The sequence below is a fragment of the Gallus gallus genome, chromosome 12 (genome assembly GCF_016699485.2).
Source record: "Gallus gallus isolate bGalGal1 chromosome 12, bGalGal1.mat.broiler.GRCg7b, whole genome shotgun sequence".
Taxonomy (NCBI): domain Eukaryota; kingdom Metazoa; phylum Chordata; class Aves; order Galliformes; family Phasianidae; genus Gallus; species Gallus gallus.
The window spans coordinates 9963573-9983775 of NC_052543.1; the positions used below are offsets into that span (position 1 = coordinate 9963573).

At 42.9% G+C, this 20203-nt stretch overlaps 1 protein-coding gene across 9 annotated transcripts in view; it reads left to right on the plus strand.

Moving 5' to 3' along the window:
* The window catches only part of CHCHD6 (coiled-coil-helix-coiled-coil-helix domain containing 6), a 101827-nt gene that overhangs the window by 13466 nt on the left and 68158 nt on the right, over positions 1-20203 (plus strand). For 7 of the 9 annotated variants that reach the window (XR_213009.5, XM_040646789.2, XM_040646791.2 and 4 more), the window contains exon 5: positions 16732-16752. The exons of the other annotated variants lie outside the window; for them this stretch is intronic. Coding sequence is in view for 6 of the 7 variants with exons in the window: in XM_040646789.2 (XP_040502723.1) it covers positions 16732-16752 (21 nt within the window). In the remaining variant the exon portion in view is untranslated. The remainder of the gene's footprint in view (positions 1-16731; positions 16753-20203) is intronic. 9 annotated transcript variants of the gene reach the window in all.

A 20203-nucleotide genomic window follows, 5' to 3' on the forward strand; every position in this document is an offset into this window, starting at 1 on the left:
TGTATTTTCCCATGATATGTTGTCCTATTCCAACAGCTAAATAAGGGAACGGGAGACTGGGAATGCTTATTTTTTCTTTCCTTAAACAACAGAACCGTATGTGTGTTGCAGTTCCTTGATTTTTTTAAAATATTTTTTGATATGAAACTTGAACAAAACACAAGAGACTCAAACTGCAAAGCAAACTAAATCTTTAAAGTTAATGTATGTCAGTCCAGCCTGTAGTTTTCTATCATTGAAAATGTTGCCCTTCCCACCTCTGATGCCATTTCCTGCTCAGGGCTCAGCCTTTGGAGTGTAACTTTTCAAAGCTTTGTGCTACTGGAGGTTATCATAGTAGGTTAAAAACCAACTTGCCTGTGATATCCTGTTAGAGGGTGACCTGGAGGGGTTCTCTGCATTCCAATAAGAACTTAACACTATTCCTTTACTGGTAACAGAAGTAAGATGCATCAATGCCTTTTGCTTCTAAACAGCCAGCAGATAATCTGTGCAGCTACCAGGCTCTCAAGTCACTGTGGCCTTGTTCCAGATGCTGAAGAAGGTATAATTGCAGTCTTGAAGCTGTTAACAGCCACTTGCATTTTCTTTTCTTTAGAATAGCCTGGATGTACTTTGCCAAGTTCTATGCATCTGGGGTAAAAACGAGTTTTCATTGTAATTAATCTAGAGTATCAGTTTGTGCTCAAATTAAGTGAAGCCATTAGCCCTGCTCAGGCTCTAATGTCATTCTGCTGTAGCAGGCTTATTTTGTAAGGTTAATAAGGAATGTGTTAAGGCACCTGGAGGGAAAGGAGTTCTAATGGTCTTAACTACCATTCTCCTTTGTGTGGATGGGACTAGTGGTTGGTAAATACCTTGCTGCCTCAGGCCTTTCCCATGCTGGCTGTTCCCTTAGGAAATGAAGTAGTTCAAGGGGTACCTTGGGTCGTCTTCAGATGGAATTGGAGCAGTTAGATGGAAGATTTTCTCCAACACAGCCTGACTAATGTGAACTTTAAATCTGTCTTAATTTCAGTGTTTTGATGTCAAATATCTTGGAGGTAGGTAACGGTGGAAGACAGCTATGTCCAATTGCATGTGTACATGCAAGAGCAAACCAAGTTCTGCCTTTGTTTCCACATAGTCTAGCAGTTCAATGTGTTTTCTGTATGAGATATGCCTCACTGGCATTCTTAAGCTGCGGTGAAAATTGACATCTTTGTTAAAAAACAAAGCCCTTCTATATCAAACTAGTCTGCTGCTGCTGCTGCTCGTTGGCCAGCAGATGTTGCTGTTGAGCTTGGTTAGACTTCAACGTTGAGTTCAGAGTCATTTGCCTATTTTAAGAGCTGTAATGCAGACAGATTTGAACTTAAATTTCCTGCTTGATAATTCCAGTCATCTACTGGCAAGTCAATATAATGGTACATCTTGTGTACTTGTGAGCATAGATAAAAAAAGTGATATTAGAATGTCTTTTTTGATCTGTACATTATTACTGTTTTTTTAATTCCAGTACTGACTCTGAATTCTTAGGAAACTTCTCACTTTTAGTGAAGCTATTTTGTTTTTTGAAGGAAGCAGTTTGGCTTTTCAAGTGAGTGTCTAAAATGAGTTGGTGTAAATGGAGTCAAATAAGAGTATTTCCTCATTAATAACCCTTTGAATTTAGGATGTGGGAAAAAATCTCTTACTGGCCTTGTGTAGAATCTGGGAGATGAATTATGGATCTTCTTGGGGTCAGCACCACTGCTCAGCCTGGGCTGCTCTGTGTGGACCTTGTGGACTGTGGTGCTGTTCCATTCTTTGGGATGTGATTCCAGGTGTAGCGCTCTTACTTTGTGACTGGAGATATTTTAAAATGCACTTTGGTTGCCTGGCAGGGCTGATATCTTCCCTGAGCTCATGTGCTTTTTTCCTACCATCAAGAGCAGTTTCAAAGAAGCCTCGAGAATTTCCAGAAGGTGGCAGTGAAAGGACACCCACAGTGGCTCTGCCAGGAATTGCCCAGGAACTGCTGAGCTCTCAGATTGCTTGCATACCAATGAAACGTCTCAAAGTTTTTACTTATTTGTTTTCATTCTGACTGTATCTTCTCCTGGAATTACTGTAATATTTTTCAGAATGAGTTTACTCTGTGTGTTGCAGTCCATTGGTTTCTGTGGAGATACATCGCTTAGAATTGTGAGGGCACTGTGTGCTGACATAGTTTACAAACCGGAGATCTGTGTTGAGTGAACCTGCTTCTGTCTTCTCACCACGCTTGCCAGGGCATGCTGTCTTGCTGAAATGCATGGGTATAGCTTGGGAGTTTGCTGTGTACCCAGGCTGCAGAGAAAGGACAGGGTAGTTGTCAGGACTACAGGTTTCTACACAAATGATATGGGAAGTTCTTAACCACCTCAGGTTCCTCTTTGGTCTCCAGAGCTCTTGTTTCCATTAGTACTTTTTGGAGGGGTAGGTAGCTGCTGCTGACAGCAAGTTTGGTTTTGGAAGTGGTGGGAGGATAGTAGCAGATGCTGTCCTAATGATATCTCGTGCTTGATATCTAGGCTCCCTCCGTTCCTCTGATCCTCTTCAAGAGTTGCTGCTTTGAGCTGTGTCCTAGCTCTCTAATCTTATGAAATCTATGAAGCTAGGCAGGCTTAAAACAAATAAAATTGTCTATTTACTTATCTGCAGACTGAGAATGCCTGTACTGAAGAAACAGTGGAGTTTCAGTGGAAGTTAGAGATGTAGTGAGGTGGAGTTGGTTTCTTCTCCCAGCTAATGGTGGTAAGACAAGAGGTAATGGCCTCAAGCTGCTCCAGGGCAGTTTCAGGTTGGATTTCAGGAAAAACTTCTCTCAGAAGGAGCAGTAGTGCACTGACACAGGCTGCCCACTGAGGTGTCCCTGGAGGAGTTGCAGAACTGTGCAGATGTGGCACTGAGGGACGTGGTTAGCAGGCATGGTGGGGGTGGGTTGGTGGTTGGGCTGGATGATCTTAGCTGTCTTTTCCAACCTTAATGATTCCGTGATTCATGTGCTGTACTGTTGTAAAAGCAGTATCTCGGGTTAGTCTTTACTGATATTGTTTCTGACTGACTTGAGTGGTTTGGAGTTTAAAACAAAGGTGATCTAGCTGGCCTCGAACAAAATGAATTACTGCTGCTTTCAGAGCAGAATCTTCTCTTGAGAGAGAGGTTGGTGGTTGGCTTGGATCCCTGCAGATTTTTAGGGAGGAGATTTGTATCTTTTCATCTGTTTTCAAGAGGGAGAAACAAGAGTTATAAAAACCACTTAAAGGTTCAGTTAAGATTTATTCTGGCTGCATAACTGCCTCCCATAATAACTTTAATATGCATCATCCTGAAACTCCTAATTGGCCTTGGTGTTGGCAGGGCTTTCAGACCCCGCAGAATCTCCAATGTTCAGCAGCTTTTAGGAAGGAATGTAGCCAGAGGAGCACAAAAGATGAAATGGCTGCCTTATAAATCCTAACTGACCTTGGGAGTCCTTGTTGTAATGAACAGGAAGATGCTGTGGAGAGCTATCTAGACGAGTGGTGGTGGAAGGCCATGTAGGGGTGCATTTGGTAAGGTAGGAGAACAGGCCCAGGAGACCTCATGGACTTGGTGAGAGAAGAGGGCTTTATTATGGGTCAAGTGTCTACTTGTCCTGTTGTTTCTGTTGTTGACCAGGATCTTGTCTGTATTGGCATGGATTAAAGGTTATTTATCTGGTGGCTGATGGTGGTGGTGAGCTATGGAAGACTGGCAGTATTGCATCGGTTTGACCCGTAGGAGCTGGTGCCTTTGCTTAGGAAATGATCCCAACCAGTGGTCCCTTCTAGGTTGGCAGGTCCCAGGATGGCACTCACTGGATCATTCAGAGACTGAATGGCTCGGGAGGCTGCAATTCTCTTCAGCTCCTCCTCTGTTCCCTCCATCCCTGGGTGTGAGGTTGGAGCCCATTGGGCTGTTAAGATACTGTATTGTTTTTGTGAATGACAGTGAGCTGTCACCGTCTCCCTTGTGGGCTGTTAGTCAGGCACCTTTTGCAGACCCTAAATTCTCTTTAAAACAAATCATTTGGCTTAGTTTATTTTATTCCATTAAGTAATTTCACTGCTAATGCATAATTATCTACAGCAGTGACACTCGTCTATGCCTTAATTATCGCAGAGCTGCACAATTCCCCCTCCCCCCTACCTGGAAGTTGTCGCTTGTGCAGGGTGGTTTTGCAGAGATAAGTGTGTAATAACATGGCAGTGCTTTGGGCCTCACAGTACTCAGGCAGTTGCTGATTCCTAAATGTAAAAAGAAGAAAGGGAAGAGGGGAAAAAAGAGAAAGGGAAGATTTTGGTCTCTGTCTTCTGTTAGTGGCTCTTACTGAAGTGGAGTGAGATACTGGGAAGGAGAAAGCTTATCATAATACAAGCTTGAAGATAAACATGTGAGCAAATGCTGATTGGAGGAGTTATGCTTGCAGGTCTCAGGAAAATTTGGAAGCACAAGTATTTGTTTTTCTTCTGAAGAAATTTAAGAAATGAGGTGACCGTGATCTTGGGCAGCAGCCCAGGAGCCCTGGCTTTGTTTGAGAGAAAATCTTGCTATTTCTCATTTTCTTTTTTCTTTTAGCCTTCAAGCTTCCAACTCTGTTTTCTGTAAACACCCTCTCTGAGCACAGAAGAGCCCAGTAGAAGTCTTTGATCCAGCCAGTCATTACGAGGAAATGCCACTGAGACACGAGTTGTTTACTCCAAAGTTGGGAGAGGATACGTAGTTGAGTGAAATACCTGCTGTTTCTTAACACCACGCTCTCTCATCTGATAAGGGGTGTTTTTTGTTAGTGGAGAAGATGTGGTCAGTCCTTCCCATTACAAAGGACAAACGGGCAGTGTCAAACTTGTGTCACTGGAAGGTAAAGGTCAGGGAACAAAATGTTTTTTTGAGACTTGTAAAAATCTTGCAATATCCGAATGAGGAAGAAGCTGGAGGGGGCTCTTGATTGTGCTTGCCCGGTTGCACAAAGCTGAGAGAAGTGGGTTAGAGACACCTTGTTTAACTTGCAGCGATGCCCTGAGGCTTGTGGATGAAGAGAACCTGGGGCACATATCATAGAGATAGCAAACTATAAGAGGGATCTGACAGAAGTGAGGACAGCATGAAGATGCAAGGTCTGTTTATTATCTTTTAATGGATGGAAATGAGGCTGTTTATTGGTGTTATCTGCTGGCAGAAATGTTCTGCCAGGTACCTTTGTCTGGAATGCTGACCAAGATGTGCAATACATAATTGTGTTCCACTTTCCATGTGGACAATCCTTAAGAGTGAAATTACTCTCTTACAAAAGCATTGAAATCTTTTCCTGTATTGTAATGATGAAAGCCAGTTTCTGTTTGCTGACTGGCAGGAATGAGGAAGGGAGGAATATACAGCTTGATTACAACAAACTTCCTCAGTCGCCATGTATCTGCTGTGCCTGGCTGGCAGCAGCTGCACCTGTTAAAGCAAGTTTCTTTGGCCTAGAGGTATGCTGTATATTTTCTTTGGCCCAAGGACCTTGTCTTAAGTGTGTCACTTGAAGACTTCACAGCTTGCTGATCTCTAAATCTTTCTATCAATCATAGGCTTGTTTTCTGTAGTACTTATCCAGAACGTACATAAAACATCAATGATAAGATAGGTTGGCATATGGTGGTCAGTTTGGCTTTCTCCCTCAGGAAAGGCTATATTAAGGACTGTGCTTCCTACAGGAACTTATATACTCATCCTGCAGAAATTTAGTCTCTCGAAACTGAAAGCTAAACACCACTGCCCAGCTTCCAGATGTTTCTTATGTCATCTGTAGATTACAACAGCAGTTACGTATGCTTATTTCTAAAGATTTTAAAGGTGGCAGAATGAATCCCAGAGCAGGTATTGGGCTTTGGGTTTTGCTTAGAGCATGCTGGAAAACCTTTTCAGAAACGCATGGAGGTAAATACTACTTTATGCACATGGTGAGGGGATGGCGTGGGCAGCCTGTGAGAGAGCACTTGGGGAAAGTGTAAATGATTCAAATCAGTTGTGTGTTTGTGGATAATGACAAACATACATTGTGGAGCCTGAGGATGTGAAAGAGAAGTGGGGCTGAAGGAGAGAATGGCACTGCGTGGATTTGTGTGTGTGTGTACAGTGCTTTTGCCTCCTGAGTTTGCTAGCAGGTGTTGAAAGAGAGGATCCCAGCCTGGCAAGTCAGCTGCCAGTGTGGCTGATGATTAATTACCCTTTTTAAATTGCAATTATGTCAGTCATGGAACCCGTGAATATTAATTCCCAATTTGCTGCTTGAAAAATGGAACAATGATGAGATGGATCCATTTTACTGATGTCTCAAAAGTGGGCTTAGTGCTACAGCTAGAAGTAATGAAAAGGAATGCTGCTGTGACTATTTGCTTGTGTCTGTCTTGCCTCTTCTTTTTCTGTGTTTCTGTTCCTTTCTTCAGAATCCTCTCAGTGCTTGCAGCACTTTCCACACTGTTTGTAGGTGGCAGACTGGCACATGGAGTGAGTGAATGCTGCAGGCAATGTTGGTTACCTGGATTTGGTGGATGGCTTTCCGCTCCTGGCTGCTGCTTCAGGAGCTCCTCACAGACTTAAGAATGAAACAGGGATTTAAAACAAGTATATTCGTTGATTGCTGCTCCATCTCTTTCTCTTCCTCTCAGATGTGTGTAACTTCTCCTGTTATACTTAGATCTGAGGTAATTTTGTGGTGTCCTTCTTGGAAGGATATTACCAGGCAAGCATTGCTGTACTGTGAATGCTCTCCCTTCTGTAATCTGCACAAAGACATGAATGATGGAAGTACTACTTTCTTCTGCAGTTGCAGAACAGAAAAGCCCCAACCCCAGAGCCCTCTGTTTAGTTCTTGGTGTTTTTTTCAGGGTTTTAAGACTACTGTGCCTTTCTTCTGAAGGTTTTCTAAGCCTTCAGTTACAAGTGACTTTAAATGCCTGTGTGTTTCACTGTTTGCTTCTCAGGGTGGTATCTGCTGACTTACCAAATTGACTTTTGATTTGTAAGAAACAGAGTGATCCCGTGGAAGTTGTACAAAAATTCAGTCTTCGCTATTTGTTCTTCTTTTAGTTGTCCATATTGTGTGGCAGGTAAAAGGTGACTGCTTCCTGAGCAGATCTCAGAATGGGGCCATTGACTATAGAGCTGAAGATGGGCATGTAAATGGCAGCTTATGAGTTGGTATTGGCAGAAAATGAGACTGTAACCTGGAAGTGATGCTCCTTCATTTTGATCTCCTTGGTGTTCTGTGTACAAAAGGCCTTGCAGGAGAACCGTGCATTCATATTTAGAAATATCATTAGTTTGTTGCTTTGGTCAGTGTTTAGTGCTTAGCTTCATAAACCACTATCACTGTAGTTCAGTTTAGCCATTCATCAGCACAGTTACTTCCCTGCTGAATTAAAGGCGCTGCATGGTAACCCTATGGAAGCAAGGGATTGGACTTGAAGGCTGCAGGTTCTGTGTTCACTGTGCTGGGGAAAGCCTAGAAGTCAAATGGCTGCAGCAGGAAGTAGCTTAATTAAAAAAGAAAAAAATAGGTTTTGCTCAGTGTTGCCCCTTCCTGGAGGAAAGACACGGGGCAGGCAGTTCAGCTGATATCAGTAAATGCTTCTTACCACCAGATTCAGCGCTTCCTTCTGACTTCTGTTCTCCCCACTTCTCAGCTCTCTGATTGCTTGTTTTCATTGGACCCTTTCCTTTTGGAAAGCTCCAAGCAGTCTTGTATTGCTACTATTGCCCTTAGAGGTGGAAATGAAGCAATTCATTTTATAAAACAAGTATGTTGAATGGAAGGCTTTTTAACTACCAAGTTAGCTTCATGTCACTGTTCTTGTGGGTGTCTTTTCTATCCTCCTCATCCTTCCTGTGGTGAGCGTATGTGGCCAGGATTTGCAGGTTCACATCAGAAAGTAAAGGTGTTTTGGAACAAACCACACTCACCATCATCACTGTTGCGTCAGTGCTTTTGATTATTAGGGGCTGCTGATGGAAACTGGAACTTGAAATGTCTCTGCATTATTGTATGAAGTAAAGAAATGACTGTAACTTGTAAGGTGCCTTAAGGGGGCAAGTGGTATTGTGGAAGGCTTGGGAGGAGAAGGGAGGCTGTCTGCCTCTGTGTGATAGTGTCTTTTTCAGTGTGTGGTTTTACTTTTTTCCCTTTTCTGCAACGTGATATCAGTAGACCTCGTCCTTCCTTGTCCTTCTTACTTGGCAATGCCAGTGCTTGTGATTTCAAGGTAAGCCCTGCTTCCTCTGGGACTGTGCTCTGTGAGGCTCCTGCCTGTACTGCTCCAGCACTGAGATGGCATGGAGATGTGGGGGCACAGGAGGGCTCTGCTGCATGTCCACCGTTTCTGTCAACAGAAAGAGCTTTGCAGAGCAGAGTCATATTTTGCAATTCAGTTTCTCTTTTGAAGACACTCTGATGCTAATGTTGATTTAATAAGGTTCTCTCATTCTCTCTCCTTGCTTAATTTGAAACGTCTAATTTTGTGCTTCACAGTTCTGAGCACAGAATTAGTGAGGGAAGAAGAGCTGGAGGCAGGGGGAGCAGAGTGCCACGCCAGGAGTTGCCAGGGGAGATTGATTCAATAGAGTGAAAAGGTGCAAAAGGTTATATGACCACAGCTCAGAGCAGCGTGTTGGTGGTACTAATGAGAAGGAAAGCTTGGGCTATTAGAATGTTGTAAGGTCTCTGTAGGTGTATAACCAACATTAAATGGAAAGTGGAGCGCAGGAGCATTGGTTCTTTGAGTGGGTTTTTCTTTTTTTTTTTACATGTATGTTGTGTGTGTGTGTGTGTATATATATATATAACATGGCAGGAAAGATATTATTGTGAGATAAATATGCTTTTAAAGATTTTTATTCTGAAGGTTGTTTTGCTAAGTGTGGCATTCACTTTCAGAAATACTGAGTGGTTATGACAGATAGTGAATTTGATCTTGCTGATTTATTTTGTCTGTACCTGGATGCTTTAGTTTTGTGCTAGCAGAAGAAGTTATTGACATCCCTGGACATGTTAAGTTCCTATGTTACTCCAGAGATAAATGTAAACTCTTCGATACAACAATGCAAAAAGATTAGCTAAAAGATTGTACAAACCACAGTATTACGATGAGCTTTTTCCTTTTGCTTCCTGTGTTTTTTAGTTTACCTTTCCTGTACCTCTTAGGAAACCACTCCTCTGCAGCAGAGTTGAATCCTGATTTGCTTCTTGCTTGATTTGGATGACCAATCTTCTTACAACTGGGTGGGCAGTGTAAATGAGTACAAGTTATGTTCAGCTTAGTTTTATGAAAAGCTGCCAGCATGTTTCATTGAGAACCTCATTAAATCACAATTAAATCTATAGGAAGAAGTAGACCATCACAGTGAACACTTGATTGATGAGGTTTATAGTTTTCAGTGCTTGCAAGGAGAATAAGCTTCTTACTGCTGGGGTTTGTGGAAAGCTGTGGCAAAGTCTCACCACAGAATTACCAACAGTCTGTCCAGAGCACTGGAAGCTGCCCTTGGACCTTATTTGCTCTCTTCAAATACCTCAACGGTGATGGCAGTGGGAGTGGGGTTGGTCTCTTCTCACTGGTGACAGGATGAGGGGAAATGGCCACAGGTTGCGTCAGAGAAGGTTTAGGTTGGATATCAGGAAAAGCTTCTTTACAGAAGGGGTTGTGAAGCACTGGAATAGGCTCCCCAGGGGGTGGTTGAGTCACCATCCCTGGATGTGTTTAAAAACCGTTTGGATGTGGTGCTCAGGGACATGATTTAGCAGAGGGTTGTTGGAGTTAGGGTAGTTTGGTTAGGTTGTGGTTGGACTTGATGATCTTTAAGGCCTTTTTCAACCTGAGCAATTCTGTGATTCTACGATCTCTGCCTGGGTTTCTTCTGTGCCATGGCCTTGGTTAGATGTGTTTCCCTTTCTTGTCCTAAACTCCCATAGAACATAGTTCTTGCCCTTTTTCCTTTACACATTGTTTTTTAGGGTGAGAGGTAATGGCTTCAAGTAGTGCCAGGGGACTTTCACATAGAATATTAGGAACAGTTTCTTCTCAGAAAGAGCAGTGAGGCACTGGCACAGCTGCCCAGGGCGTGCTGGAGTCACCGTCCCTGGAGGTGTTCAGGAACCATGCAGATGTGGCATTGATGAGGGATGTGGTTGTGGGCATGGTGGGGGGTTGATGGCTGGACTTGATGATCTTAGAGGTCTTTTCTAACCTTAATGATTCTGTGATTCTTACTATGAGCTGGACTTATGTCATTGCTTCTGGTGAATGTAGTACTGGACTGTACAGAGTTATTTCCAGCAGTTGGCTGGAGAGTACACTCTTTCAAGGAGTCCTGCATGTGGAATGAAGTTACAGGGCCAACCATTGGTACAGATTGTAAAAAAAGCCTGAACCTACCTTTCAGGATTTCTTTCCATTCCTTTCAGGGCCTTTGGTGACAAGCCTCCAGGAATATTTGTCAAATCACTTAGCAGTCTGGTTATTTCTAGTCTACTGCACTGGTCAACTTATTTGATCAATAAATCAATCAACAGGTTCTAAAAATTACTTTCATTGACTTTAGAGGTGTAGTGTACACAGAGCTCAGAAAGTAAATGACTGTGTGCTCTAACTGTAATTAGAGGGCAAACTGTGGAGATATGTTTGTAAATAGTATCTAGCACAATAAATAGAGCAATCTGTCTTTAGGATTCTGCAATACTGTGAGCTAGATTGACTCTTTAAATTTGCAAACTCATGAAGCATGAATCTGGGCTCTGTCAGGTCATCTGACTGCTATATTTAGAGCATACAGTGTTTTAAAGCTACATCTCAGGCTTCTTGCATTTGATCAGAAGGTCTAGGAGTAACTGCTTTGGTTCCACGTGGTTGCGTGTGGCATCCTGTTAGAGCTTCAGGAGCTCCAATGAGAAGGAAGCGTTAAAATTGTTTATATAAAACTCCTCAAACTGTCCAACTTTTCCTGCTGCGCTGTCTGTCCTCTCCTTGCAACAGCAGTAGCGCCTGGTTTGAGGTCCGTGCAGAGACTGACAGTTGCTGCTCCTTTGTAGAAAGAGAACAGTATCATCCCTGATTTTTTTTTTCCAAGTCTCCTGCCTTGGGTAAGAGTGTGCAGCAGAAAGTGGTCATTGAATCAGCATTGAGTCCTTGCAGGTCTTACAAATGTTTAGCACTTGCACAATGTGGAAAACTGCCACTTGTGAATTGTCCTCTCAAATGGAAATCAAAATTCTGCTGGCAGTGACATAGATTTGCAAGTTGCTGTTGATATAAACGTGCCCTGGAGGTTGCAATATAAAAATAAGGAGTATAGTTTTACAATAGCCTGAAATCCTTGTTGCTGAATGGACGCTCTTTTTTTTGTGGATGATTGCATTGTGAAATGCTCAGATTACATTGGAACATGCAACCTTGCAGCACTTTCTCTGATTTCAGCCTTGTGGGAGCCAAGAGAATACGTACCTGAGTACCAACCAGCACATTCACTTCTCAAAGTGTGCAGTGCGATGCGAGTGCTTTAGAAACAAGAACCAGAGTCTCTAGTGGACATTTTGTCTATAGCTCAAAACCACAACTTAATTGGCAGCCTTTTCATAACGCTGACTTTGGCATAGGATGCAGGGAATGCTGCAGGCCAAGTCTGAGGTACATCTTCAGAACTGGTTACAGGGATACTTAGTGCTACTGCTTATCTCCCCGTGGTAATCGTGGAAATGAGAGATTGTGGTGAAGTCTTTCACTTCTCATTTCTTTTTCTTTCTGGCAGTCTATTAATATCTTTCTTCATTTTTAACTCCGTTTTCCTCCTTTGGTAATACTTTACTTACAAGCATGACTGAATACATGTATTGGTGTGACACTTATTGTGAGTTCTCTATATGTTTGTTGTGGGCCTTTCTGCAAGGCTTCAGCATCCTCTTGATTTGTTCTAAATCGTTATTATTCTGTCTTTCCCACATGCACTGTGGCAAACAGAGAGGTTGGATTTTACCCTAGAAAGGTACCCTGTAATGCTGCATGAAGTGTGCTTTGTGTGTGCAGGATGAAAGAGCAGGAGGACAGGAAAATGTGCGGGACTCATGTTGGGTAAAGATATGTACTGTGATGTCTGAAAGGCTGAGTCTCCGCCTGCAGAAGGATTTGTAGAGACAAATGGGATGCATCATCTTGGGTGAAGGTTTTCAAGAATTTTCTCACTCAAGCATGTAATTAAGACAGTCTTCGCCTTTATTACAAAGTAGCCTCAAAGTCAACTCTGTCTCTCTTAAACTGTGTAGTATTTGACTTTTTTTTTTAAATAATAAGAAATTAGTTTTCTAATCTTGTAGAAGGAACTTTGGGTTCACTGTAGTATATTAAACCTATATTCAGTGGTTGATGCCTGTAAATACCTGTTTTGTTCAAACACGGGTAAAAGTTGTTAGTCTCTGGGAGCAAATGTGGACTGGAATTCCTTCTCAGCTCACGTGGTTCATTTTTGCTGCTTGGAGGCACATGAGTTGATTGTGCAAACTATCCCGATTCCTTACAGGACAGTGGTTGTGTTTAAAGTATGTAGTATGTTTGACTTAGGGACTAATGTATTTGGTATTTAAGAACCTGGCAAGAGAAAGTTGTGTACCCAAGTGCATGATCAGAAATGAGATTGGAACGCAAGCATGCATAACAGTTATTTTCCCCTGCCTGCACTATCCCTAGAAAGCCATATGCCACCCCTAGGCTGGCAAAGTGGGAGTCTGTATTAATGGTTATGAGCTAGAAATAATCCAGGAGGAGCTGAGTGGCCCTTGCTTCTAGCTTTTTGAGGAAAAAAACCTTGTTGACTCTGTAGGATCTGAAATATGTTCTGGGACTGGAAGTCATAATTAATAATAGAATTTCCAAATGCTCTCTCCTGAGAGTTCTTTTTCTTTTGGCTAAATTACTCAAGGTCTTGTGGAGTCTTATGTCTAATAGTCTGAGTGGAGATTTAAGCAAGGAGGTGAAAATTTGGAGTTGTTGACTCACCTGCTGTCAGCACTAAGCATCTTGGGTGTACAGCTAGAGAGCCAGCGCTGTAAGGTTCCTATAGACATTGGGTGCTTGTCTGTTGGCAGCCTGCAAAATGGAAACTGTGTACGTGTATAACAGTGGTGATGGGAAAAGAGAACATGGGAATAGGCTGGGGTATTAAAGCAAGCAATGAAAGCAGATGGTTTACTTTAGATTTCATAAAATAGGCTTCTCTTTATTTTGTTGTAAATGAAAACTATCAACTGTCAGTAATGCAAACCTATCTTCCGCAGTGCCATAACTATTAGAATTGCAGTTGTCCCTGTATTGTAAAAGGGCAGAGGGTTTCTCTGATGCTTCTCATCTTCATATTTATAGAATCATGTGTGCTCTGTATACTTTAGTTGAGCAGTTTTGTCACAGCCTTGTCTCAAAATGGTTTGCTGTTCAGTTGTCTCTTTCTGCTTATTCTCCTATGTCCGTTGGTTACATCTGACTTTCATTACATTTAATATTGATACTACTTCAATTTTCCACTGAACTATAAGTGTTTAAGGGTCTGGAGTGGGTACTGAATATTTATTCTTCAAACTCTTGAGCTCCTACCATGATGGTAAAGCTCAGAGTTGGATTATTGCCTTATGGAGAAATGTCTCTTTGCTTATTCACTGATGATATCTGGTCATCAAGATGTTAGAATATGTGCTGCAAAGCTCTTTATATATCGACATGAATGCAAAAGTTGTTGCCAACAGCTGTCTTAGGTTCTGGGCACCTGCTGCCTCTCATTTCTTACATATCCCACTCTATCTTCGACTCCTAAAGTTGGCATTGCCCGTAAAAATATTCTGTGCTCAGTTCTTAAACAGAAGATCTCTACCAATCTGGCAGTCTGGATTCCTGAGTCATTGGTCATGCTGTAGTCAGATTAATTATAGAGCAGCATCACTGTCTACGGCAAGGTGATGGACATGCAGGTTCAGACTGATTTCACTCAGGTTCTGAAGGTGTTGCCGGCCCTCAGGCCACTTCTTGTGTACATCCCTCTGTCCACCATTACCCCCTGCGGAACCATATTTTGATTGCTAACCACTGTTTTCATATTCCTTCAGACGACCATGATGGACAAGTGAAGCGTAGGTGGTGCTGTGAATGAGTTGGGTAAAAGAAAATGCTGAGCATTGTCCATAAGTATGAAATTCTATTTTGTCACAGTATTCATGACTTCATTGATGTGTGGGAAAATATCCCCTGCTTGCAGAATCAGTGTTCAAATATGAAGTTTTCAGAAGCACAGGTGCATTGCTGATGTTGTTCCCATATCCAACCAGAGCCTGCTTCAAGCAGACTGTGTCACTTTTTTTTCCCCCATGAATACCTTGGATGGGGGTTGCTGATTTGGCCCCAGGTCCCATTTCAATAATAACCATTTGCTTCTGGTACAGTCAAAGGGAATGTCTTGGTTTGGTTTTGACCCCGATAATAAAGTTCAATATTTGTTCAGCTGTCCTTTGGGTTATCCAAGTAACCTACTTGCTGTAGCAGAAGAGTACAGCAGTATTGACTGTGGGTGCTAAGTGATGGCTTGTGTCCAAGGACAGGGATTATAATGCTCACACCTGCAACTGGGAGCTGGAAGTGGAATTTGTTTGCTTAGGAAGCAAGGAAGCCAGATGTTACTAATTTCTTACACAGTTAACTTAAACTTTGAAAACACTGTTGGACACACTGTGCATCTCTTATTATCAGTAATTATAAATGCAAGTCTACTAAAAATCTTGGCTCGGACTTTAGTAGTACAACTTGAACCAGTAGCCAGGGTTTTCATTTTTTTATTGTATTTTATTATATTTTACTTAATCTGTGCTTCACTCCAAACAATTATTTTTCCTAGCCCTGGAATATCTCCTATTGCATCAAAACCTGTCTTAAGTATCCTCTTCCCTTTCATTGGACTACATCCGTCTGTTCCTGTTGTAATAACTTTTCTTCCTCCTCAAAGGTGACAAAATTAAAGCCTTTGACAGTACTGGCAGAACGGATGCCCTGAGGTTAGCAACAGTGTAATTCTACTGTTGCGCATTATAGTTAACAGGCATACAACAGGGATCACATCTTAGCCAGGAGTTTCTTCTTCTTGCTCTCTCCTTAGCAACTGTCCAGTGCTACTGAGTCAGTGCCCCGGGATTGTTTTGCCATGGAAGTATTTGTCCACCAGGAATGTGTCAGTCAGTGGCTAATGTGTCCCAAGGATGACATGCACATCCAGTAAGGAGCTGCTGGTACACATGACCTACCTGCTGAAATAATCATCCCGTAAAGAGCCCTGTTTTTTCTGTCCATCTGCTGAGGATGACAGCCTTGCTATTGCTCAAATGTTGCTAAAACACTAAGCACATCTGTCCAGACTGTAAAAATCAGTGGGAAGAGAAATGTTATTCAGATCAGGCGTTAGTCAAGATGGGTCAGTGATTGCTGGTCAACACCTGTTGCGTGTCAGGTTGTTTGGCCAAGGACTTGATGTCAGTATATCAAACCTGCCTGCAGGAAGGGGATAGGCTTCCCCTAGCTGAACTGGAGATGTTTTGTCCCACCCCTCTCAGCTGTTGTGAAGGATGAGGATGGGCAGTGCACACAGTGGGTGGCACATCAGCCCTCACTTACCTGAAGTAGCTGCTCTGTGTGTTTAGAATGATGGCAGATCTCGTACACATTACACTCCACTGTCTGCTCCCTCTGGCACTGAACTGTGACCGGGAGGAAGGTTCCTCCTGCCCTGTCAACGTCTCCCAAATAAATAATCATCATAATAACAGCTGGCCTGTGTTGAGTCCCTGCTTAGTGAGAGTGCTGCTGATTGAATGGGGCCCTGAGAGGCAGGGAAGGCTTGCAGCCCTTGACAACAAATGAGAGCTGTGGCTGCCTCATAAATGCCTTGGCTTCAGAAGGAGGTGTTTATGGGCATGAAATGTTTATCGTCTTGCACTTGCTTTGCTGCTGCTGGGTTACTGTGCAAGTCAAAAGTAGTAATAAGTAAAAAAGAGGCAACGCTGCAGCCTGCTGGATCTGCTTGGCTTGCCAACAAATGAAGGAGCAGGTGAGGGCAGCTTGGATTTGGGAAAGAGATTTGGAATGTGCACAAAGTAGTATTTGATCCCCTTTGAATGAGGATCCCCCCCTCCAGTCAACTGACTTTCTGCTGGGAGGCACTCTGAAGTTCTTATATAAAGAAGATCACTTGTTATTGAGGTCAACTTATGCATTTAAAAGTGCTGTGGCAAAAAGGTGCATGTTCTTTGTGGGGAATTTGGGAAGTGTGGTTGTTGGTCTCCTCCTTTCAAGTATGCCCAGCAGTGCCCTGTCCATTGGTGTGGTGGATAATGTGCAGTGCCTTGTGTGACACCCTGCCTGCTGCACAGCTGTCTGTGCTTAGCTCTGCTCTGTGGAGAGATCATGCAACAGCCTTTGGGGGGTTTGCTTTGTTTTTATTTTGGGGGATGTGTGCTTCTGCTTTAATAGCACAGTTCCCAACAGGGGACAGCACTGCACTATTTAAGACGCTAGTCATTTTTAAGGAACTTTTCTAAACTTGTCATACTGAAAGCTATATTGTGCAGCAGCAGGCGGCCTCCATAAATCACTGATTTCTCTTTTTCTTCTCTTTTCCTTCCTTTTTCTCTTGCGCTCTCTTTATTCCAAGCCTGAGGATTTGGACGCCTGGGTAAGCTCTTTTTTTTTTTTTGTGTCTGGATCTTGCTTATTCCAAGTGTCATGTTGTTACTGTGTGTGTACAGATTGTTATTGCTGAGCACAGATGCAGGATTTTATTTTCTGTCATTACATTTTAAAAGGTGTTCAGCTAGAAAATTGCATATTATTTTCTCTATAAAGGTTTTCACTGGTTCCTTTTGTGTAGCTTACAGCTGCTGAAACCAAACTTGATCTGGTGATGTGTGTAGCTGGCGAAGACAGTGGCAGAAACAGGAGGAAATGAAGGTTACACCACTGCTGCTTTTTAAGGCTGTAAGGCTGCATCTGGGGTCTAAAACAAAGGAAGCAGTCACCAGCCTTTGAGAGAATGAGAGAAAGGGGACAAAAAGCAAGTGATGTGGTAGGCCTTGCCTGCTTGGAATAGTGACTGCAGGCAGCTCTGCATTGTTGGTGACATTTCTGCTGATGCAAATGGAAGTTCAGTCAATGCTCCCCCATGGTTGCTTCTCTGGCACAGCCCTCCTTGTAGAGTTCTGCAGCTTACTCTGGGTTATGATGTGTGCAGACTGCCCCTTGCTGCTTGAATTGTCCTTTCAGCCCCGCTGTTCTCTTTAGGCTTGGCCAGGAGTGTGCCAACTAGCTGATTTTGGAGGTAGTCCTGTTCTTCAGTGCATTGCTGTCAATTCCTTTGTCTATTCTTGGAGCCTTTAATAGTATTTGTTTTTCTCCCCTGCCTCCTGGACTGTTGCTAGGATTGGAAGAGACATTGGAAAGCATGAAGTATAACAACTTAGACTGAAGTGTGGCAGGTTGAGGTACCCAGCCCTAATGTCTGCCGTGCTCCCGCAGGGATGGTGGTGGTATATTTGGAGGAGGCTGGTGACTCCTCTCAGTGAAGTGCAGAACCAAGGCATCTGATAGAGACTTCAGGACCTTTCTTTATCCCTGTAGCTTGTTTCCTTTGGTTGCCCCTGACTGACTCTCTGGGCGTCATCTCACTTGTTCCTCTGTGACTGAATGTGTTTGGCCAAGAAGATAAGTACTTTTACAATAACCTTGCCAAGTGCTCTGACTTCTAAGGAAGTAGGTTGAGGTATGGACCATCCTTTCTAGACTGAGCAGTGAGGGGGCTTTTTTTTTCCCAGTAATCTTGTCTATGCTGTCTCCCAGCAGCACTGCAGGTCTCCAGCAGCTGCAGGCTGTGCTCTTGCTGCACTTGATTCCTGCACGCTGCATTGCCTGCTGTAACCTAACCCTGCTAAGAAGCCCTTTCAAAGCAGATTTCCTTCCTAGCTTTCACATTTAACAAGGTGATGAGAAGGAAATTGTGATTGAGAGTAATAAAACTCTGCTGTTATTTCACAGAGGAAAACCAAAGCTGGTTTGTGAATGGATGTAGCTAGAGTGAAGCCCGGCTCTACAAGACCAGGTGCACAGCGTGTTGAGCTGTGCTGGCTGCAGCTCAAGATGAGGCTCAGTTTCTTGCTCTGTTCAGAGAGGACGAACCAATAATTCATTAACTCAATTAAGAAATTTGTATAACAGTTCTTTTGGCCTGGCTGTCAGCTAGCAGACCAATGCTTGGATTCTTCATTGGAGCCAATACATAATGTGTAGCTCTAGAAATGTGCTGTCACTGTTAGCTTCTAGATGGGTTACTGATAAAGGGTGGGGATGAGGCAGGGAGTCACACACACCTGTGCCTCAGCTCTTTGTCGTGTTTCAAAGTGGCATGGAGATAACCTGAGAAACTTCGGGCTCTGAAAAGAGTGTGAAGATTAAAAAGTAGGAAGAACTTGAAGGAGCCCCCAGCCAGTCCGGGTGTGCATGCACCTGGCAGCTGTAGTAGTGTTCTTGTAGCTTATCTTCCCTGTCCTTTTGTAGGAATTTAATGCTTTTAACTTCATTACAAAGAGTTCGTGAGCATTTCCTAAATGTATCTGGTGGTTTTGTACATTTTGTTTTGCAGATATTTGTCTGTCCTGTGTTACTCTTCAGAATTTGGAGTGCATTTGAATATTCCACAACCAACTGCAGTGTGCCTCCCTTCCCTCCTTGTTTTGTTTTCTATTCCTCCTTGACATGACAGTCTGTTGTGTTCTACAGTACAGTTTCTCAGATGTCATCTCTCTACTTTGGTCATCTCTTGCATGCCATGTTCCAGCTCAGATGTCGTTTCTGCAGTGTGGATGAGAAATGCAGTTTTCCAATATATGATTTTCAAACCACTGTCTTATCATGCATATCTTTCCTCCTTCTTCCATTCTTTATTTTTAAAGGCCTTTATATGAAAAGCATATCTGATGCTTTGTTTGCCACCTGCAATCTCAGTCCCCTGTGAAATTATAATCATCTCCATAGCAGCCAGTTCTGTCTGGGACATCACAGGCTTCCGACTTCAGGTAGGGAATAGGAGGCACTCTAGAGGAGTAGAGGACTAGAGAAAGTCTTAGTAAATATCCTATGTTCATAGAAAATGTCCCTTGCTGTCTAACCCAGTTTGGAACAGTGAATATTTCAAGTGATGTACACCCTGACTGTACCATTCATACTTCAGACATCATCATAAAGTGTACTAAAGTTTCTGGTAATAACAGCTGGGAGTAGAGGGAAACAGAAGCAACTTTGAAGCAGATATTTCACTCCATAGAATGTTTCTCTGTATACTTGAACAGCTCTTTGAAACACTGAAAATATGGTTGAATTGTGAGTAAAAATGTTCACTGTAAGCTCCGGTTCATCATGCAATTTAATGGTGGGGATGTGGGATTATCTGGGAAGTAGAATGTTGTGTATGCTGAGGTCTTGCTGCCAGCACTGTTATCTGTACTGGTTTTATTCTCCCAGAGAAGTCTGCTACCCCAGAAGAGTAGCACTGCCACGTAATTCATTTGCTTGGACTGAGGAGAAACTTTCTTGTGTTCTACAGGATTGATCTTTTGACTGTTTTCATCTTGTATTTTGCTTTACACTGAAAGCAACTTGTATCTTAATTGTGCAGAAGAGACAGCACTCTGTTACTCTTCTTTCATTTCCTTATATATTTTACCCTTAAGAAAAGTGCTTCACATTTCCTTGTAATCTTATTTTATGGGTATTATGCAGAAAATTAGCAGGAGAAGCAAGGTCCTTTGCATACCCACCAGACCACTGTCCTTTCTTCTCTGTTTCATTTCAACTGAGATTGCCTAGTCCCATGCAGAGGGTGGATCTGGGTTCAAAAGGATCATTCTAGTTCCCTTATTTAAAAAAAAAAACAAATGAAAATTCTGGCAGTCAGGAGGTGCCCATCAGTGCCCCTGTTGTTGCAGAGGTATAGCTCATCTCTCACCTGGCCTCCCCCTTGGCCTCTGTTTCATTCGCTCTGCAAGCTGGAGGTTATACAGCAGCTCTGGCGAAACCAAAGCCAGAGATATCGCTGTTAAGCAGGAGTCTGTGAGAACAACGGCATGTAGATGTGT